The sequence below is a fragment of the Melozone crissalis genome, unplaced genomic scaffold, assembly GCF_028551555.1.
Source record: "Melozone crissalis strain CALT ecotype California unplaced genomic scaffold, PUWL_Pcris_2 ptg000080l_1, whole genome shotgun sequence".
Classification (NCBI taxonomy): domain Eukaryota; kingdom Metazoa; phylum Chordata; class Aves; order Passeriformes; family Passerellidae; genus Melozone; species Melozone crissalis.
The window spans coordinates 24,237-46,871 of NW_026535857.1; the positions used below are offsets into that span (position 1 = coordinate 24,237).

General features: G+C 50.8%; 1 protein-coding gene across 1 annotated transcript; it reads left to right on the top strand.

The window, feature by feature from the left end:
• Positions 1-1,769: 1,769 nt before the first annotated feature.
• ASB13 (ankyrin repeat and SOCS box containing 13) lies at positions 1,770-14,487 on the top strand. Its single transcript, XM_054290111.1, is given in 7 exon segments — positions 1,770-1,857; positions 4,974-5,161; positions 6,583-6,592; positions 6,595-6,732; positions 8,370-8,504; positions 12,489-12,680; positions 14,208-14,487. Coding segments are annotated over 7 exon segments (834 nt in total). The 5' UTR covers positions 1,770-1,814; the 3' UTR covers positions 14,336-14,487.
• Positions 14,488-22,635: the final 8,148 nt, after the last annotated feature.

Here is a 22,635-nt window from a genome sequence, read left to right on the forward strand (position 1 = left end):
CAAACCAGAATGAATTTAGGGAATTTCATCTTCATGCAGGGGCAAAATTGGGATTTTCTCCCAAACTGTTATTTTCTCCAAAACTGGTATTATCTCCAAAACTGATATTTTCTCCCAAATTAGTATTTTTAAGAGAAAAACACACACGAAAAATCCATATATGAAAAATCCTCAATTTCTCCCTTGGCAGGATGGAGCAATTGCAGCTTTTATGGGATTATTGCCATGGATTTTCCAGCTCCATCATTCCAAACCAGAAGTTTCCCACTGCATTCATGGAATCTCATCCTCCTGCAGGGGCAAAATTGAGATTTTCTCCCAAAATTGGTATTTTCTCCAAAACTGGTATTGTCTCCAAAATGGATATTTTCTCCCAAATTGGTATTTTCAGGAGAAAAATGCACATGAAAAATCGATATATGAAAAATCTTCCAATTCTCCCTTGGCAGGATGGAGCAATTGCAGTTTTTATGGGATTATTGCCATGGATTTTCCAGCTCCATCATTTCAAACCAGGATGGATTTATGGAATCTCATCCTCCTGCAGGGGCAAAATTGTGATTTTCTCCAAAATGGCTATTTTCTCCAAAATTGGTATATTCTCCCAAATGGATATTCCAGTTCTCCCTTGCCAGGATGGGGCAGTTGCATTTTTTATGGGATTATTGCCATGGATTTTCCAGTTCCATCATTTCAAACCAGTCCCCCCTGTTCCCCATCCCAGTGTCCCCAGTGCCCCTGTCCCACATCCCAGTCCCTTCGTTCCCCATCCCAGTCCCCCATTCCCCATCCCAGTCCCCCCGTCCCCCCATTCCAGTACCCCCAGTACCCTGTTCCCCATCCCAGTCCCCCCAGTTCCCCTGTCCTCCATCCCAGTCTCTTGTTCTCCACCCCAGTCCCCCCAGTCCCCCCGTTCCCCATCCCAGTCCCCCCGTTCCCCATCCCAGTACCCTGTCCCCCATCCCAGTCTCCCCAGTCCCCCCGTTCCCCATCCCAGTACCCTGTCCCCCATCCCAGTCTCCCCAGTTCCCCCGTTCCCCATCCCAGTCTCCCTGTTCTCCATCCCAGTTCCCTCAGTCCCCCCGTTCCCCATCCCAATCCCCCAGTTCCCTATCCCAGTACTCCCAGTCCCCCCGTTCCCATTCCAGTACCCCCAATCCCCCCGTTCCCCATCCCAGTCCCCCCTATTCCCCCATCCCAGTCCCATCTCCCCATCCCAGTTCCCCCAGTCCCCCCGTTCCCCATCCCAGTACCCCCAGTTCCCCTGTCCTCCATCCCAGTCCCCCGTTCCCCATCCCAGTCCCCCCGTCCCCCCATTCCAGTACCCCCAGTACCCTGTCCCCCCATCCCAGTACCCTGTTCCCCATCCCAGTCCCCCCGGTCCTCTGTCCCCCATCCCAGTCCCCCGAGTACCCTGTTCCTCTATCCCAGTCCCCCGTTCCCCATCCCAGTCCCCCCAGTTCCCACGTTCCCCATCCCAGTCCCCCCAGTTCCGCCGTTCCCATCCCAGTACCCCCAGTCCCCCGTTCCCCATCCCAGTACCTCCTGTCCCCTATTCCCCATCCCAGTCTCCCCAGTACCTTGTCCCCCATCCCAGTCCCCCGTTCCCATCCCAGTCCCCCGTTCCCCATCCCAGTGCCCCGTTCCCCATCCCAGTCCCCCGTTCCCGTCCCAGTCCCCCCGGTTCCCGCCCCATTCCCCCATCGCGGCCGGTTCCCGCACTACAACTCCCGGCGTGCTCCGCGGCGGGCCCTGCGGCCCCTCAGGCCCCGGCTCGGGACGAGGCCGCAGCGGCGGCTCCGCGGGGCTGGGCCATGGAGAGCCCCGGCGGCAGCGGCTCCCTGAGGGGCGACATCGGTGCGTGGGCAGCGGGCCGGGCCGGGCACACCGCGGGCAGCGCCGGGAACGGGGCTGGGAGCGGGGCCGGCCGGGAAGAGGCGGCAGCTGCGCGGGGCGGCGGGTGCGGGGGCTGCGGGATGGGCTGTGGGGCTCGCGGGGTGGGTTTGGTGGTTACAGTGGGATTTTGGGTATTACAGAGTGCTCCGCGGGTTTAAGGATGGGTTTTGGGGGTTGCAGGAGGGGTTTGGAGGCTGCAGGACGGTTTTGGGGTGTAGGGTGTGATTTGGGTGTTAAAGAGGGGTTTGGGGGTTACAGGATGGGCTCTGGGGGTTGCGGGGCGGTTTGGGCAGCGAGTGGCCTCTGGCAAGGAAAGGGATGAGAGGATGCTCGGGACAGCGTCAGGACACGGCAGCGATCCTTGCTCCTCCCTAAATCCCGGGGAACGATCCTTGTTCCACCTCCCTAATTCCTGGGGAACGATCCTTGTTATACCTCCCTAATTCCCGGGGAATGATCCTTGTTCCTTCCTAATTCCCGGGGAACGATCCTTGTTACACCTCCCTAATTCCCGGGGAACGATCCTTGTTCCACCTCCCTAAATCCCGGGGAACGATCCTTGTTTCTCCCTAAATCCCGGGAACGATCCTTGTTACACCTCCCTAAATCCCGGGGAACGATCCTTGTTCCACCTCCCTAATTCCTGGGGAACGATCCTTGTTACACCTCCCTAATTCCCGGGGAACGATCCTTGTTCCACCTCCATAATTCCCGGGGAACGATCCTTCTTCTTCCCTAATTCCCGGGGAACGATCCTTGTTCTTCCCTAATTCCTGGGGAACGATCCTTGTTCCACCTCCCTAAATCCCGGGGAACGATCCTTGTTACACCTCCCTAATTCCCAGGGGAACGATCCGTGTTCCTCCCTAAATCCCCGCGTGCGGTGTTGTGGGGCTGTGGCATTGGGATATTCCCACCTTGGAGCCGCGGTGCCCAAATCCCAGCGGCTGCTCCCGGGTCACCCCCGGGGTTCGTGTCCCGATTCCCGGGGCAGGGACAGCTCCCACTGCCCCAGGCTGCTCCAGCCCCAGTGTCCAGCCTGGCCTAGGCCATTGCAGGGATCAGGGGCAGCCCCAGCTGCTCTGGGAATCCCTTCCCAAAATCCCACCCCAGGCTCCCTCTCCAGGGAATTCCCTCCATTCCCAGCTCTCCCAGCCTGCCATTGGATCCATCCCCACCCCGACTCCTCTCCAGGAAGGAATTTTGGGATCTGGGGGCTTCACTGGGAACCTCAGCACTCCAGGAAGGGTCTCCCTTCCCTTTGCCATCCCCAGCTTCCATAAAAATCCCTGGGGATGGATTCTGAGTGTCCCAAATCCCAGAATGGTTTGGGTGGGAAGGGCCCTTCAAGCCCATCCCATTCCAGTCCCACCATCCCAGGCTGCTCCAGCCTGGCCTTGGGCACTGCAGGGATCAGGGGCAGCCCCAGCTGCTCTGGCAATGCCAGCCCAGGCAGGAATTGCTCATGGCCAAGGTCCCGTCCATGGCTGCAGGTGACATTGTCCCCTCACGGTGCCACATGGGCCGGAATTGCCCCGTGCTGGCTGCCAAGCAAAGGTGTTGGAGGTGGGAGCTTCTTTTTCCAAGCTCCATGGACTTTTGGGACGGGATTTTTGGGTTAGGCCGAGTTTTTCCTTCATCCCAGCTCTCCTTGTTCCTGCAGGAATGCAGAGTTTGGGAAGGGATTTTCGAGTTGGGCTGAGTTTTTCCTTCATCCCAGCTCTTTTCCCATGCTCCTCCAGGAATCCAGATCTCCATGGATATTTTCTCCAAAATTTGAATTTTCAGGAGAAAAACACACGTGAAAAATCCATATATGAAAAAATCCTCCATTTCTCCCTTGGCAGGATGGAGCAATTGCAGTTTTTATGGAATTATTGCCATAAATTTTCCAGCTCCGTCATTTCAAACCAGAATGGATTTAGGGAATTTCATCCTCCTGCAGGGGCAAAATTGGTATTTTTTCCCAAATTGGTATTTTCTCCCAAATTGGTATATTCTCCCAAATGGATATTTCCAGGAGAAAAACATACATGAAAAATCCATACATGAAAAATCCTCCATTTCTCCCTTGGCAGGATGGAGCAATTGCAGTTTTTATGGAATTATTGCCATGGATTTTCCAGCTCCATCATTTCAAACCAGAAGGTTTCCCACTGGATTTAGGGAATTTCATCCTCCTGCAAGGGCAAAATTGGGTTTCTCCCAAATTGGTATTTTCTCCAAAACTGGTATATTCTCCCAAACTGGTATTTCCTCCCAAATTGGTATATTCTCCCAAATTGGTATTTTCTCCCAAAGTGGTAATTTTCTCCAAATTGGTATATTCTCCCAAATGGGTATTTTTTCCCATATGGATATTTTCTCCCAAATTGGTATTTTCTCCCAAATTGCTATTTTCTCCCAAAACGGATATTTCTCCCAAATGGGTATTTTCTCCCAAACTGGTAATTTTCTCCCAAACTGGCATATTCTCCCAAATTGATGCATTTTCCCAAATGGCTATTTTCTCTCAATGGATATTTTCTCCAAAACTGGTATTTTCTCCCAAATTGGTATTTTTCTCCCAAATTGGCATTTTCTCCAAAATTGCTAGTTTTCTCCAAATGGATATTTTCTCCAAGCTGATAATTTTCTCCCAAATTGGTATTTTCTCCCAAACTGGTAATTTTCTCCCAAATTGGTAATTTTCTCCCAAATTGGTATTTTCTCCCAAATGGGTATTTTTTCCCCATATGGATATTTTCTCCAAATTGGTATATTCTCCCAAATTGGTATTTTTTCCCAAACTGGTATATTCTCCCAAATCGATGCATTCTCCCAAATGGACATTTTCTCCCAAACTGGTACATTCTCCAAATTGTTATTTTCTCCCTAGTGAATATTTTCTCCCAGACTGTTACTTTCCAGAAGACCAACGTGGATTTTTCCATCCCCGCAGTGACCGAGGCCGGGGCGGATTTTTTACGTTACGAAGCGGAACAGAAATTACTAAAAATAACATTTTAAAAAAATTTTTTCCCTAACAAAAAAAAAAAAAAAAAAAGGAATTTACTAAAATCTCCCCCCATTTGCAGGTTTCTGGGCGGACCGGACGCCGGTGCACGAGGCCGCGCGGCGCGGGGAGATCGCGCAGCTGCGGCGGCTGATCGAGAGCGGGGCCTGCGTCAACGCCGTCACCTACGACTCCATCACGCCCCTGCACGAGGCCAGCCTGCGCGGGCAGGCCCAGTGCGTGCGGCTGCTGCTGGAGGCGGGGGCGCAGGTGGGACCCCTGGTCCTGCTGGGAACGGGACTTGGGACTGCTCTGGTCCCGCTGGGAATGGGACTTGGGACTGCTCTGGTCCCACTGGGAACGGGACTGGGGGTGGTGGGACTGCTCTGGTCCTGCTGGGAATGGGACTGGGGATGGTGGGACCCCTGGTCCTGCTGGGAACGGGACTGGGGATGGTGGGACTGCTCTGGTCCTGCTGGGAATGGGACTGGGGATGGTGGGACTGCTCTGGTCCCACTGGGAACGGGACTGGGGATGGTGGGACTGCTCTGGTCCTGCCCCTGATCCCGCTGGGAATGGGACTGGGGATGGTGGGACTGCTCTGGTCCTGCTGGGAATGGGACTGGGGGTGGTGGGAGCTGGGTGGGGGAGCTGGGAATGGGCTGGAGGGGCTGAGGGAGCTGGGAAGGGTCTGGAGAACCAGGAGGGGCTGAGGGAGCTGGGCAGGGTCTGGAGAACCGGGAGGGGCTGAGGGAGCTGGGAAGGGAATGGAGAACCAGGAGGGGCTGAGGGAGCTGGGCAGGGGCTGAGCCTGGAGCAAAGGAGGCTCAGGGGGGACCTGGTGGCTCTGCACAAGTCCCTGCCAGGAGGGGACAGCCCTGCTTTTAACCTGTTTTTCCTGCTTTTCCCTGCTTTTAACCTTCTTTTCCCTACTTTTCCCTACTTCTAACCTGCTTTTCCCTACATTTAACCTTCTTTTCCCTACTTTTAACCTCCTTTTAACATGCTTTCCCCTGCTTTCCCTTACTTTTAACCTGCTTTTCCCTACTTTTAACCTGCTTTTCCCTGCTTTTCACTTGCTTTTCCTTGCTTTTAACCTGCTTTCTCTTGCTTTTCGCTACTTTTAACCCACTTTTAACCTGCTTTTCCTTACTTTTAACCTGCTTTTCCCTACTTTTAAACTGCTTCTAACCTGCTTTCAACCCACTTTTCCCTACTTTTAACCTGCTTTTCCCCTGCTTTTCCCTACTTTTAACTTGCCTTTCCCCTACTTTTCCCTACTTTTTAAACTGTTTTCCCCTGGTTTTCCCTGTTTGTTTTTAACCTGTTTTCTCCCGTTTTTCCCCTATTTTTAACCTGTTTTCCTCCCTTTTTCCCCTATTTTTAACCGTTTCCCCCTGTTTTTCCCCTGTTTTTCCCTGTTTTCCCCTGTTTTTAACCTGTTTTCCCCTGTTTCTAACCTGTTTTCCCCTGGTTTTCCCCTGTTTTTAACCTGTTTTTCCTGTTTTTCCCTGTTTTTCCCGTTTTCCCTGTTTTTAACCTGTTTTTAACCTGTTTTTCCCCTGTCTTTCAGTTTTTCCCATTTTCCCTGTTTTTAACCTGTTTTCCCATTTTCCCCTGTTTTTCCCGTTTTCCCCTATTTTTAACCTGTTTTTCCCCCGTTTTTCCCTGTTTCTACCCGTTTTCCACAGGTGGACGCGCGGACATCGACGGCAGCACGCCGCTGTGCGACGCCTGCGCCTCGGGCAGCGTCGAGTGCGTGCGGGTGCTGCTGTCGCACGGCGCCAAGGTGAACCCGCCGCTGTACACGGCCTCGCCCCTGCACGAGGCCTGCATGAACGGTAACCGGGGGGGATTCGGGGGCTTCCTGGGAATTCTGGGGGTGGCATGGCGGGGGCAATTCCGGGGTTATCCCAGGGCAGCGCCGGGGGCACTCCAGGGAAGATTCCGGGGCAATATGTGGGTAATTCCAGGGTCATTTCAGGGCCGTTCCACGGCAGTTCCAAGGCAATTCCAGGGTCATTCCAGGGTTATTCCAGGGCAATTCCAAGGTCATTCCAGGGCAGGAGAATTCCAGGGCAATTCCAGGGTCATTCCAGGGCAATTCCAGGAACAATTCCTTGGTCATTCCAGGAGAATTCCAGGGCAGTTCCTGGGCCATTGCCGGGTTATTCCAGGGCAATTCCAGGGTCATTAATTCCATGGTCATTCCAGGGCACTTCCAGGACCATTCCAGGCTCATTCCAGGAGAATTCTGGGGTCATTCCATGGCAGTTCCAGGAGAATTCCAGGGCGATTCCAAGGTCATTCCAGGGCAGGAGAATTCCAGGGCCATTTCAGGGCAATTCCTTGGTCATTCCAGGGTCATTCCAGGGCCATTTCTGGGCAGTTCTGGGGTCATTCCAGGAGAATTCCAGGAGAATTCCAGAGCAATTCCTGGGTCATTGCAGGGTTGTTCCAGGGCAGTTTCAGGAGAATTCCAGGGCAGTTCCTGGGCCATTCCAGGGTAATTCCAGGGCCATTCGGGGCAATTCCTTGGGCATTTCAGGGGTATTCCAGGGCAATTCCTGGGAAATTCCAGGGCCATTCTAGGGCAGTTCCAGGGTCATTAATTCCAGGGTCATTCCAGGACCGTTCCAAGGTCATTCTAGGGTAATTCCAGGGTAATTCCAGGGCAATTCCAGAGTCATTAATTCCAGGGTCATTCCAGGGCCATTCGTGGGCCATTGCAGGGTCATTCCAGGGTGATTCCAGGCCGGTTCCCAGTTTTCAGTGGGAATTCCCAAGTTTCAATGGGAATTCCATCCCCTTGGGGCAGGAATTCCCAGTTTTCATCAGGAATTTCCAGTTTCCATTGGGAATTCCCAGTTTCCATTGGGAATTCCCGGTTTTCATTGGGAATTCCTGGTTTTTAGTGTGAATTCCCAGTTTTCAGTGGGAATTCCATCCCGTTGGGGCAGGAATTCCCAGTTTCCATTGGGAATACCCAGTTTTCATCAGGAATTCCCGGTTTCCATTGGCCATTCCCGGTTTCCGTTGTGAATTCCCAGTTTCCATTGGCCATTCCCGGTTTCCATTGGGCATTCCCAGTTTCCATTGGCGATTCCCAGTTTCCGTCGGGCATTCCCAGTTTCCATTGGCCATTCCCAGTTTCCATTGGCCATTCCCAGTTTCCGTCGGGCATTCCCAGTTTCCATTGGCCATTCCCAGTTTCCATTGGCGATTCCCAGTTTCCGTCGGGCATTCCCAGTTCCCACTGGCCATTCCCAGTTCCCGTTGGCCATTCCTGTTTCCATTGGCCATTCCCAGTTCCGTTTGCCATTCCCAGTTCCCGTTGGCCATTCCCGGTTCCCACTGGCCATTCCCAGTTCCCGTTGGCCATTCCCGTTCCCATTGGCCATTCCCGGTTCCCGTTGGCCATTCCCGTTCCCGTTGGCCATTCCCGTTCCCATTGGGTTTCCCGTGTTTCCCGTGGCAGGCAGCCCCGAGTGCGTGCAGCTCCTGATCGACGTGGGGGCCAACCTGGAGGCGCACGACTGCCACTTCGGGACCCCCCTGCACGTGGCCTGTGCCCGCGAGCACCTGGACTGCGCCAAGCTGCTGCTGCAGGCGGGTACGGCCCCGACCCGCCCCGGGGAGCGGCTGCTGCTCACACAGCTCTGCTCCACTGGTGATCCCATTGCTGATCCCATTGCTGAGCCCATTGCTGAGCCCATTGGTGATCCTGTTCTCCCTGCTGACACAGCTCTGCTCCACTGGTGATCCCATTCCTGATCCCATTGGTGATCCCATTGGTGATCCCATTGCTGATCCATTGCTGATCCTGTTCTCCCTGCTCACACAGCTCTGCTCCACTGGTGATCCCATTGGTGATCCATTGCTGATCCATTGCTGATCCTGTTCTCCCTGCTGACACAGCTCTGCTCCACTGGTGATCCCATTGCTGATCCCATTGCTGATCCATTGCTGAGCCCATTGCTGATCCTGTTCTCCCTGCTCACACAGCTCTGCTCCACTGGTGATCCCATTGCTGATCCCATTGCTGATCCATTGCTGAGCCCACTGGTGATCCCATTGCTGATCCTGTTCTCCCTGCTGACACAGCTCTGCTCCATTGGTGATCCTATTGGTGATCCCATTGGTGATCCCATTGCTGATCCTGTTCTCCCTGCTGACACAGTTCTGCTCCATTGGTGATCCTATTGGTGATCCCACTGGTGATCCCATTGCTGAGCCCATTGCTGATCCTGTTCTCCCTGCTGACACAGCTCTGCTCCACTGGTGATCCCATTGCTGATCCCATTGCTGAGCCCATTGCTGATCCCATTGCTGATCCTGTTCTCCCTGCTGACACAGCTCTGCTCCACTGGTGATCCCATTGCTGATCCTATTGCTGATCCATTGCTGAGCCCATTGCTGAGCCCATTGGTGATCCATTGCTGATCCATTGCTGATCCCATTGCTGATCCATTGCTGATCCATTGCTGATCCTGTTCTCCCTGCACACACAGCTCTGCTCCACTGGTGATCCCATTGCTGATCCCATTGCTGATCCATTGCTGAGCCCATTGCTGATCCTGTTCTCCCTGCACACACAGCTCTGCTCCACTGGTGATCCCATTGCTGATCCCATTGCTGATCCATTGCTGAGCCCATTGCTGATCCTGTTCTCCCTGCTGACACAGCTCTGCTCCACTGGTGATCCCATTGCTGAGCCCATTGGTGATCCCATTGGTGATCCCATTGCTGAGCCCATTGCTGATCCTGTTCTCCCTGCTGACACAGCTCTGCTCCATTGCTGATCCCATTGCTGAGCCCATTGCTGATCCTGTTCTCCATGCTCACACAGCTCTGCTCCATTGGTGATCCCATTGGTGATCCCATTGCTGATCCCATTGCTGATCCCATTGCTGATCCTGTTCTCCCTGCTGACACAGCTCTGCTCCACTGGTGATCCCATTGGTGATCCCATTGGTGATCCCATTGCTGATCCTGTTCTCCCTGCTGACACAGCTCTGCTCCACTGGTGATCCCATTGGTGATCCCATTGCTGAGGCCATTGCTGAGCCCATTGGTGATCCCATTGCTGATCCTGTACTTCCCTGAACAGACACATCTCATCCCATTCCTGATCCATTCCTCATCCCATTCCTGATCCTGTTTTTCCCTGCACACACCCCTCTGCTCCCATTGCTGATCCCACTCCTGATCCCGTTCTTCCCTGCACACACCCCTCTGGTCCCACTGCTGATCCCATTTCTTGATCCCCTTCTTCCCTGCACAGACCCCTCTGATCCATTGCTGATCCCATTGTTGGTCCCATTCCTGATCCCATCTCTGGTCCCACTGTTGATCCCATTCCTGATCCCATTGGTGATCCCATTGCTGATCCTGTTCTCCCTGCACACACAGCTCTGCTCCATTGGTGATCCCATTGCTGAGCCCATTCCTGAGCCCATCTCTGATCCCAGTGTTGGTCCCATTCCTGATCCCACTGCTGATCCCATTTCTTGATCCCCTTCTTCCCTGCACAGACCCCTCTGGTCCCATGGCTGAAACCAGTGTTGGTCCCATTCCTGATCCCATTCCGGATCCCATTCCTGATCCCATTCCTGATCCCCTTGCTGATCCTGTTCTTCCCTGCGCAGACCCCTCTGATCCCATTCCTGGTCACATTCCTGATCCCATTTCTGTTGCCATTTCTGATCCCTTTTCCCCCACATAAATTTCTTTTTCCCTGGCCAGATCCTCTTTTCTCTGCCTGGATTTCCTTTTCCCTGGCTAAATCCCCTCTTCCCTGGATAAATCCCCTTTTCCGTGGATAAATTTCCTTTTCCCACCTGGATTTCCGTTTTCCTGGCTGGGTTTCCTTTTCCCTGCTCAAATTCCCTTCTCCCTGGCCATATCCCATTTTCCCTGCCTGAATCCTCTTTTCTCTGGCTAAACTCCTTTTTTCCCCAGATAAATTCCCTTTTTCCTGCCTGGATTTCTTCCCTTTTTCCTGTCTGGATCCCCTTTTCTCTGGCTAAATTTCCTTCTCCTGCCTGGATTTCCATTTCCCCCCCTAGATTTCCTCTCCCTTGGATAAATTCCCTTTTCCCACCTGGATTTCCTTTTCCCTGGCTATAACCCCTTTTCCCTGCCTGGATCCCCTTTTCTCTGGCTAAATTCCCTTTTCCCTGGATAAAAATTCCCTTTCCCTGCCTGGATTCCCTTTTCCCTGGCTAAATCCCCTTTTCCCACCTGGCTTTCCTTTTCCTGGTTGGATTTATTCCCTTTTCCCTGTCTGGATCCCCTTTTCCCTGCCCATATCCCCTTTTCTCTGGCTAAATTCCCTTTTCTCTGGCTAAATTCCCTTTTTCCTGGATAAATTCCCCTTTTCCTGCCTGGATTTATTCCCTTTTCCCTAGATTAATTTCCTTTACCTGCCTGGATTTCCATTTTCCTGGCCAGATTCCCTTTTCCCTGAATAAATTCCCTTTTCCTTGGATAAATTTCCATTTCCCTGCCCGGATTCCTTTTTCCCTGGCTAAATCCCCTTTTCCCACATGGCTTGCCTTTTCCCTGTCTGGATCCCCTTTTCTTTGGCCAAATTCCTTTTTCCCTGGCCAAATCCCCTTTTCATGGGTAAAAATTCCCTTTTCCCTGCCTGAATCCCCTTTTCCCTGGCCAAATCCCCTTTTCCCTGCCTGAATCCCCTTTTCTTTGGCCAAATTCCCTTTTCCCTGTCTGGATCCCCTTTTCTCTGCCCATATCCCCTTTTCCCTGGCTAAATCCCCTTTTCCCACCTGGCTTTCCTTTTCCTGCTGGGATTTATTCTCTTTTCCCTGGATAAATTTCCTTTTCCCTGGCCAGATTTCCTTTTCCCTGGATAAAAATTCCCTTTTCCTTGGATAAAAATTCCTTTTCCCTGGCTAAATTCCCTTTTCCCTGGATAAATTCCCTTTTCCCTGGATAAATTTCCATTTTCCTGCCCGGATTCCCTTTTCCCTGGCCAAATCCCCTTTTCCCACCTGGCTTTCCTTTTCCTGCTGGGATTTATTCCCTTTTCCCTGGATAAATTTTCTTTTCCCTGAATAAATTCCCTTTTCCCTGGATAAATTTCTTCTTCCCTGCCTGAATTCCCTTTTCCCTGGATAAATCCCCTTTTCCCTGGATAAATTTCCTTTTCCTTGGCCAGTTCCCCTTTTCTCTGCCTGGATTCCCTTTTCACTGGCCAGCTTCCCTTTTCCCTGCCTAAATCCTATTTTCCCTGTATAAATTTCCTTCTCCTGCCTGGATTCCCTTTTCCCAGGCTAAATTCCCTTTTACATGGTTAAATTCCCTTTTACCTGGTTAAATTCCCTTTTCCTTGAGATAAGTCCCCTTTTCCCCCCTATCTTTCCCTTTCCCTGCTGGATTTATCCCTTTTCCCCCCTGTTTTTCCCTTTCCCTGTCCATATTTATCCCTTTTCCCCCCTGTTTTTCCCTTTCCCTGCTGGATTTATCCCTTTTCCCCCCTGTTTTTCCCTTTCCCTGTCCATATTTATCCCTTTTCCCCCCTGTTTTTCCCTTTCCCTGTCCATATTCACCCCTTCCCCCCCGGAATATCCCGCAGGAGCCAATGTGAACGCGGCCAAGCTGCACGAGACGGCGCTGCACCACGCGGCCAAGGTGAGGAACGTGGACCTGGTGGAGCTGCTGGTGGAGTTTGGGGGCAACATCTACGCCCGGGACAACCGGGGCAAGAAACCCTCGGACTACACCTGGAGCAGCAGCCCCGCGGCCAAGTGCTTCGAGTTCTACGAGAGTGAGTGGGGAAATGCCCTTTGTGTTGGGAATTCGGACATCTAATCACCTTTGTCCTGGAAATTCAGCCATCAAATCCCCTTTTTATTGGGAATTCGGCCATCAAATCCCCTTTCTGATCCCATTTTTGTCCCATGTTCCCATTTCTCCTGTTTCTGATCCCATTTTTTTCCCATTTCAGATCCCATATTCCCATTTCTGAACCCATTTCTGATCCCGTTTCTGATCCCATTTCTGATCCCATGTTTCCCTTTCCAATCCCATGTTCCCATTTCTGATCCCATTTCTGATCCCATTTCTGATCCCATTTTTATCCCCTTTCTGATCCCATGTTCCTGTTCCTGATCTTATTTTCCCATTTCTGATCCTGTTTTTATCCCATTCCTGATCCCATATTCCCATTTCTGGTCCCATTTTTATCCTGTTTTTGATCCCGTATTCCCGTTTCTGATCCTGTTTTCCCATTTCTGACCCCATTCCTGATCCCACATTCCCATTTCTGACCCCATTCCTGATCCCATATTCCCATTTCTGACCCCATTCCTGATCCCACATTCCCATTTCTGACCCCATTCCTGATCCCATATTCCCATTTCTGATCCCATTTCTGATCCCATTATTCCCATTTCCCCGCAGAGACGCCGCTGAGCCTGTGCTGGGTCTCGGTGCGCAGAGCCGCCGGGGCCTGCACCAGATCTCAGACCCCATATTCCCATTTTGATCCCATGTTCCTCTTTCTGATCCCATATTCCCATTTCTGATCCCGTTTCTGATCCCATATTCCCATTTTGATCCCATTACTGATCCCATATGTTTCCCATTTCTGATCCCATTTCTGATCCCATATTCCCATTTCTGATCCCATGTTCCTATTCTGATTCCGTTTCTGATCCCATGTTTCCGTTTCTGATCCCACGTTTCCGTTTCTGATCCCATGTTTTTCCCATTTCTGATCCCATTGTTCCTGTTCCCGATCCTGTTTTTATCCTGTTTCTGATCCCATGTTCCCATTTCTGATCCCGTTTTTATCCCATTTCTGATCCTGTTTTTATCCCATTTCTGACCCCACATTCCCATTTTGATCCCATGTTCCTGTTTCCAATCGCATGTTCCCATTTTGATCCCATTTCTGATCCCATATGTTTCCCATTTCTGATCCCATTTCTGATCCCATTTTGATCCCATTTCTGATCCCATTTTGATCCCATTTCTGATCCCGTGTTCCTGTTCCTGATCTTATTTTCCCATTTCTGATCCCATTTTTATCCTGTTTCTGATCCCATTTCTGATCCCATTTTTATCCCATTTCGGATCTCATTTTTATCCTGTTTCTGATCGCATTTTTGATCCCATTTCTGCTCCCATGTTCCCATTTCTGTTTCCATATTCCCATTTCAAATCCCCTATTCCCATCTCTGACCCCACATTCCCATTTCTGACCCCATTTCTGATCCCCTATTCCCATTTCTGACCCCACATTCCCGTTTTTATCCCGTTTCTAACCCCATTTTTCCCGTTTCTCCCGCAGAGACGCCGCTGAGCCTGCTGCAGCTGTGCCGGGTGTCGGTGCGCAGAGCCGCCGGCCGCCGGGGCCTGCACCAGATCTCCAAGCTGCAGATCCCCCCTCGGCTCATCCGGTACCTGTCCTACAACTGACAGAGCCAGGAAACCGGGAAACCCCGGGAAAACCCCGGGAAAACCCCGGGAAAACCCCAGGACAAACCCCGGACAAACCCGGGACAAACCCCACGGCCTCGGAGGAATTCTCCTGCTCTTCTACCTCCCCCCCAATTAATCCCCGCGTTAATTTAATTTAATTTAATTTAATTCCAGGCACTGCTGTAAATAGGATTTGCCGGGAGCTCCTCTTTTCTGTGAGTTTTCTTGGCGTGGCCCAGGTGGAATTTCAGCCTCTCCCAAGGTTGATTTTCCTGGATTTCCTCTGGGGGAAAGGAAATGGGATAACTGTGGGGTGGGGATCATTCCAGCTGGGAATTCCGTGCTCTGGAGCAGCCGTGATCCCACTTTGATCCCATTTTTGCCTGCACAGACATTTCCAAAATGGGAAAATTGGATTCCTCGGGATTCCAAAATGGGAAAATTGGGTGAATCCTTTGGCTTTTCCCACCCCTCCTGCACGTCACAAAATCCTTGGATCCTAAAAAACCCCAAACTCCCTCACTTGGAGATGGATCCTGAGCTTTTGGTGGTGCCCTAAAACCGAAATCCCGGATTTTCCATGGATTCAGGAACTTGGGAAGTGCTGGAAAGGGCAGGAACTCCTCAGAGCTGGAATTTGGGCACCTGGGATTTATTCCTGATTAAAGGGAATCAGGGAGAAAATACCAATTTGGGAGAAAATTACCAATTTGGGAGAAAATACCAATTTGGGAGAAAATAGTAATTTGGGAGAAAATATCCATATGGGAAAAAAAATACCCATTTGGGAGAATATACCAGTTTGGGAGAAAATTACCAGTTTAGGAGAAAATATCCATTTGGGAGAAAATACCAGTTTTGGAGAAAATGCCAATCTGGGAGAAAATATTCATTTGGGAGAAAATATCAGTTTAGGGAAAAATACCAATTTGGGAGAAAATACAAATTTTGGAGAATATACCAATTTGGGAGGAAATACCAGTTTGGGAGAATATACCAGTTTTGGAGAAAATAGCAATTTTGGAGAAACCCAGTTTTGCCCTTGCAGGAGGACGAAATTCCATAAATCCAGTGGGAAACTTCTGGTTTGAAACGATGGAGCTGGAAAATCCATGGCAATAATTCCATAAAAACTGCAATTGCTCCATCCTGCCAAGGGAGAAATGGAGGATTTTTCATGTATGGATTTTTCATGTGTGTTTTTCTCCTGAAAATTCAAATTTTGGAGAAAATATCCATGGAGATCTGGATTCCTGGAGGAGCATGGGAAAAGAGCTGGGATGAAGGAAAAACTCAGCCCAACTCAAAAATCCCTTCCCAAACTCTGCATTCCTGCAGGAACAAGGAGAGCTGGGATGAAGGAAAAACTCGGCCTAACCCAAAAATCCCGTCCCAAAAGTCCATGGAGCTTGGAAAAAGAAGCTCCCACCTCCAACACCTTTGCTTGGCAGCCAGCACGGGGCAATTCCGGCCCATGTGGCACCGTGAGGGGACAATGTCACCTGCAGCCATGGACGGGACCTTGGCCATGAGCAATTCCTGCCTGGGCTGGCATTGCCAGAGCAGCTGGGGCTGCCCCTGATCCCTGCAGTGCCCAAGGCCAGGCTGGAGCAGCCTGGGATGGTGGGACTGGAATGGGATGGGCTTGAAGGGCCCTTCCCACCCAAACCATTCTGGGATTTGGGACACTCAGAATCCATCCCCAGGGATTTTTATGGAAGTTGGGGATGGCAAAGGGAAGGGAGACCCTTCCTGGAGTGCTGAGGTTCCCAGTGAAGCCCCCAGACCCCAAAATCCCTTCCTGGAGAGGAGTCGGGGTGGGGATGGATCCAATGGCAGGCTGGGAGAGCTGGGAATGGAGGGAATTCCCTGGAGAGGGAGCCTGGGGTGGGATTTTGGGAAGGGATTCCCAGAGCAGCTGGGGCTGCCCCTGAGCCCTGCAATGGCCAAGGTTGGACACTGGGATCAGGAATTGTCGCTGCCCTTGGAATGGGGCTGGAATTGGAGGATCCCGAAGGTCCCACCCAACCCATTCCACGATTCCATAAAAACCCCACAATGTCCCTCCCCTTCCCAAAACCTTTCATTCCTCGTTTTCCATGAAAAACCTGGGGAAGGAAATCTGGGACCGGGGAATCTCCCAGAGAAATCCTGAGCCCTGGGAGGAATCAGAGGCTGGAAAAATCCCAAAAAGCTGGCAGGGAAACGATGCTGGGAAAAACGGGATAATCCCTTTTTATTTTCCCCTAAGGAATCCTCTCCAGCCACTCCTCATCCCGGAGCCGGCTGGGATGGGGAGGAGCCGCCCGGGGCTTTTGGAGGAGGAAATTTTGGGAGGCATCGAGGGTCAAACTCCCACAATTCCCACAAAAACCCTGTGAAATCCGCGCGATTGGGATGCGGGAGCCTCTCCCGGCGCGGCGCCGCTTGGCGGAGCTGCTGCCCCCGGGAAAGCTCCGGGAACGGCAACGCCCGAACGGCCGGGTCCGCCCCGCTCGCCCCAAACCCGGGAAAACCGGGAATTTCTGCTCCCCGCATCCCAAATGCCTCTGATCCCAAATGCCTCTGATCCCAAATCCCTCTGGATCCCAAATCCCTCTGATCCCAAATCCCCTCTGATCCCAAATCCCTCTGGATCCCAAATCCCTCTGATCCCAAATTCCCTTCAATCCCAAATCCGTCTGATCCCAAATTCCTCTGATCCCAAATTCCTCTGATCCCAAATGCCCTCTGATCCCAAATCCCTCTGGATCCCAAATTCCCTTCAATCCCAAATCCCTCTGGATCCCAAATCCCTCTGATCCCAAATCCCTCTGGATCCCAAATTCCCTTCGATCCCAAATCCCTCTGATCCCAAATTCCCTTCGATCCCAAATTCCCTTCAATCCCAAATTCCCTTTGGTCCTAAATCCCTCTGATCCCAAATCCCTCTGATCCCAAATTCCCTTCGATCCCAGATTCCTCTGATCCCAAATCCCCTCTGATCCCAAATCCCCTTCAATCCCAAATCCCCTCTGATCCCAAATCCCCTTCGATCCCAAATCCCCTCTGATCCCAAATCCCTCTGATCCCAAATTCCTCTGATCCCAAATCCCCTCTGATCCCAAATTCCCTTCGATCCCAGCAAATCCCAGTCCGCAAACACCGACCCCGCTAATCCCAGAGTTGGGAATTCCGATTATTTTTTGATTTTTGGGAATAACAAATCCCCTCCAGAGGGTTCAGTTCCCACCTCCAGACTCCCAATTCCAGAGCTGAAATAAAATCCCCTCTGCTCTCGGCTCGGGGCAGGCGCGTTCTTGAGGAGAAAAGCCGGAATTTCGGGAAAACTGGGAATGGGGGGGAAGGGGGGCACGGGGCGGGCTGTGCCTCTGGATGGGAAAAATCGGGAAAAACAGGAAAATTGATATTCCTTCTTTTCAGCTTCTTTTATTTTGTTTTATTTTATTTTATTTTATTTTATTTTATTTTATTTTATTTTATATTTTATTTTATCTTCTATTTTATCTTATTTTATATTTTATCTCTTATTTTATTTTTTATTTTTGATTTCAGTTTATTCTATATTTTATCATTTTTTATATTTTATTTTATCTTATTTTATATTTTATTTTATTCTACATTTTATCTTATTTCATATTTTATTTTATATTCTATTTTATCTCATTTTATTTTATTTTATTTTATTCTATTCTATTTCATTTTAATCTATATTTTGTTTTAAATCTTTTTTTATATATCTATTATTTATTTTATTTTATATTATTTTTATTTTATTTTAGTCTATATTTTATCTTATTTCATCTCATATTTTATTTTATTTTATTCTATATTTTATCTTTTTAAATTTTATTCTATATTTTATCTTTTATTTTATTTTATTTTATTTTATTTTATATTTTATTTTATTTTATTTTATTTTTATTTTATTTCTTTTATTTTATTCTCCTTCCCAGAGCTGATTTGGGATCAGTTTGGGAATTCCAGGTGGGTTTTTCGAGGGAGAAGTGGAGCTGGCAATGGGGGGTGTGGGAATTTTAATTGTTCATCCCTGGGGTGTTTCTGGAGCAGCAGCTCCGTCCTCCCGCTTATCCCGGAGGGAAAAAGAGGGAAAAGATTCCCAAATCCCTCCTGCTCCCATAAATTCCCGTCTGTGAAATTCCCGTTTGTGGAATTCCTGTCTGTGCAATTCCTGTCTGTGGAATTCCCTTTGTGGAATTCCTGTTTGTGAAATTCCCGTTTGTGAAATTCCCATTTGTGGAATTCCCATTTGTGGAATTCCCGTCTGTGGAATTCCCATCTGTGGAATTCCCATCTGTGAAATTCCCATTTGTGGAATTCCCGTTTGTGGAATTCCCATCTGTGGAATTCCCATTTGTGGAATTCCCATTTGTGGAATTCCCGTCTGTGGAATTCCCGTCTGTGGAATTCCCGTTTGTGGAATTCCCGGCAGCTCCAGCGGGGCTGGGATCCGAGGGCTCCGCTGTGTCCCCCGTGGGACTCCCGGCGTTCCGGGAATTTGGGAATTTGGAGAGGGTTTGGTGGGAATTCACCCCTGCAGTCGCCGCCCTGTGGAATCTGCGGGTCCCGGCGCGGCTCCTGTGGGATTTGGGATCTTTCCCGGCGTTCCCAAAGCCCCCAGACTCCTTTTCCAGGTTCATGAATTCCCTCCCGGCCGGGCTGGAGCCGCCTGTGCCCATCCCGGGCTGCTGGAATCCATTCCCTGCTCGGAGTTCTGGATTTCAGGTTCCCAAATCCCTGGGATTGATCCCCCGGGAATGTTTTGGGGATTGGGGTTTGGGAAAACGCTGGGCAGTGAAGGGGAGAGGAGCCCTGTGGGGTGTGCCGGGATTGTCCCGTCCCAAAGCCTCGTCCTTGTCCCCTGGTCCCCTCTCCGGTGCCACTTGTCCCCACCTCCTGGTTTTTCAGGTCCCCCTTTCTTGTCCCCTTTTTCTCCTGTTCCCGTTCATCCCCAGCCCAAAATCTCATCCTTGTCTCCTTGTCCCTTCTCCTGATCCAGCTTTTTTCCATCTCTGTTTTTCCTTGTCCCCTGGTCCTACTGGTCCCTTCTTCTCCTGGTGCCACTTGTCCCCACCTCCTGGTTTTTCAGTTCCCCGTTTTTTGTCCCGTTCTCCTCCTGTTCCCGTTCATCCCCAGCCCAAAGTCCTGTCCTTGTCCCCTCTCCTGATCCCAAATGTCCTTGTCCCCTTGTTCCTTCTCCTGATCCAGCTTGTCCCCATCTCCTGCTCACAATTTTCCTTGTCCTCTTGTCCCCTGGTCCTACTGGTCCCTTCTTCTCCTGGTGCCACTTGTCCCCACCTCCTGGTTTTCAAGTCCCCATTTTTTTCCATTCTCCTCCTGTTTGTCTTTATTCCCAGCTCAAAGTCTTGTCCTTGTCCCCTCTCCTGATCCCAAATGTCCCTTCTCTGGATCCTTCTTGTCCTTGTCCTCTCGTCCTTTCTCCTGATCAAGTTTTCAAGTTTTTCTCCACCTCTTGCTCCCAATTTTCCTTGTCCTCTGGTCCCTTCTGGTGCCCCTTGTCCCCATCTCCTGCTTTTCCAGGTCCCCTTTTTTTGTCCCGTTTTTCTCCTGTTCCCATTTATCCCCAGCCCAAAGTCTTGTCCTTGTCCCCTGGTCTTTTCCCCTGATCCAGCTTTTCTCCACCTCTTGCTCCCAACTTTTCCTTGTCCCCTGGTCCCTTCTCCTGGTGCCACTTGTTCCCATCTCCTGGTTTTCAGGTCCCCTTTTGTCATCCCATTCTCCTCCTGTTCCCATTTATCCCCAGCCCAAAGTCTCGTCCTTGTCCCTTTGTCCCTTCTCCTGATCCAGCTTTTCTCCACCTGTTGCTCCCACTTTTCCTTGTCCCCTCTCTTGTCCCCATCTCCTGATTTTTTCATTTCTCCCACAGACGGGATTTTCTCCTTTCACAAATCACCCCAAAGTGGAAAATCCCTTTAAAAGAGGCTGAACAAACACCCCTGGGAAATGGAACCGTTTCTTTTTCCCACGTTTTGGTCACATTTTCCCCTCTCCTGGTCCCTCCTGTCCCCTCCCTTGTCCCCAGCTCTGCTCCCCCTTATTTCCCTCTCCCCATCCCCTTTGTCCCCTCTCCTTCTCCCCATTCCCATCTCCCTGTCCTGCTCGTTCCCTCTCCTCATCCCCACAATTCCATGAGGGATTAATGCTAAAACCCCAAATTTTGGGAGATAAACCCAAATCAGGATTTTCTCCCCATCTGGTTCAACCTCAGCCCCGGTGCTGGAATTGGCACCAAATTCTTCCCTTCTCCACCATTTTGCCCATCCCTGGATGACGTTTCCCACATTTCCCCGTGCCTGATTTTGGGGTGATTTGTGTGGTTTTTTCACTTCTCCACCAGACAGGATTTTCTCCTTCCACAAAAAAAAGCCCAAAAGTGGAAAACCAGGGAGGAAAACCCCTTTAAAACAGGTAAAACAAAAACACCCCAGGGAAATGGAACCGTTTCTTTTTTCCAAAGCAAACATTGGAAAAACGAGTTTATAAATGGAATTTTGGGCTTTGTTTTTGTGCAGAACCTGCCTTGATTTCCCAGCCCAGCTCCCCTCACCCACCAACCTGCAGCACTCCTGCTTCCCAAGTTTTTCCAGACTTTTGGAGCCATTTTTTTCAGACTTTTTGAGCCGTTTTTTTCAGACTTTTTGAGCCGTTTTTCCAGACTTTTGGAGCCGTTTTTCCAGACTTTTCTCTGGCAGCTGGAGGTGCAGGGGCCTCCCCTTCCCGCAGACATTTCCCAGGCACCACGTCATGTTTGCTCGGGGCAGAGTCACTGCTGGGGAGGGGGCAGGGAGCTCGGACCCACAGGGCTTGGAGAGGGGAAAAATGGGGAAAAACTGGGAAAAAAATCCTGCTTTTCCTCTGGGAAAACCTTGGGAGGTCTGGGGGTTGTTTTCCCAAGTTTAATTAATTGTGGTTTTAAAGCCTCGTTGTTGAACGGGGGTGGGAACGTCTCGGGTTGCTGAAATTAAAGGGAATGGGGAGAATTTGGGATTGATCCCACAGGGTTGGAGCAAACATCTCCGGTCCTTTAGGATGGGGGATGCTGGGGGGGCTCCTGAGCTGCTTTTTTTCCTTAAAAGTTCAATTTTAGGGCAAAACCAGTGTCCAGGTGAGCAGGGAAAGGGGAGCAATGGGGGCAGAGCTGGATCTGTGGGTTTGGGTGGTCCTGGAGCCCTCGGTGGATTTTTTGGTTGGAAAATACCTGGAAAGGTGGTGGGAGATTGTCCATGGTGGGGGTGGGAGCAGCTGGATCCAGGAGATTTCCCCTCCAGTGCCATCCCAAGGGATCCCCCAGTCACATCCCATTCCAGTGATCCCATGTCCCACCCCAAACCCACCCCAGGTCCCATCCCAGGGGTTCCTCATGGTCCAGTCCATGGATCCCATCCCAGATCCCATCCCAGGTGATCCCTGCTCCAGATCCCACACTGGATGATCCCATGTGATCCCTATCCCAAATCCCACACCGGACGATCCTCCAGGATCCATTCCAGGTTATCCCTAACGCAGGATGATCTCCCAGGACCCATCCCAGGTGATCCCTGTCCCAGTTCCCAGATCTCATGATCCCACAGGATCCATCCCAGGTGATCCCTATCCCAGATCCCACACCGGATGATCCTCCAGGATCCATTCCAGGTTATCCCCAACTCAGGATGATCTCCCAGATCCCATCCCAGGGATAGGGTGGCTTAGATGATCCCACAGGACCCATTCCAGGTGATTCCTGTCCCGGTTCCCACACCAGATGATCCCACAGGATCCATTCCAGGTGACCCCTCTCCCAAATCCCGCACTGGATGAATCCCCAGGTCCAATCCCAGGTGATTCCTACACCAGATGGTTCCCAGTTCCCATCCCAGGTGATCCCTGTCCCAATTCCCAGATCAGATGATCCCACAGGACCCATCCCAGATGATTCCTATCCGAAATCCCACACCAGATGATCCTCCAGGATCCATTCCAGGTTATCCCTAACTCTGGATGATCTCCCAGATCCCATCCCAGCTTATTCCTACCCCAGGTCCTGGCTCAGATGATCTCCCAGGACCCATCCCAGGTGATTCCTGTCCCAATTCCCAGATCAGATGATCCCACAGGACCCATCCAGCTGACCCCTATCCCAAATCCCACACCAGATGATCCTCCAGGATCCATCCCAGATGATTCCCTATCCCAAATCCCACACCAGATGATCTTTCAGGATCCATCCCAGATGATTCCCTATCCCAAATCCCACACCAGATGATCTTTCAGGA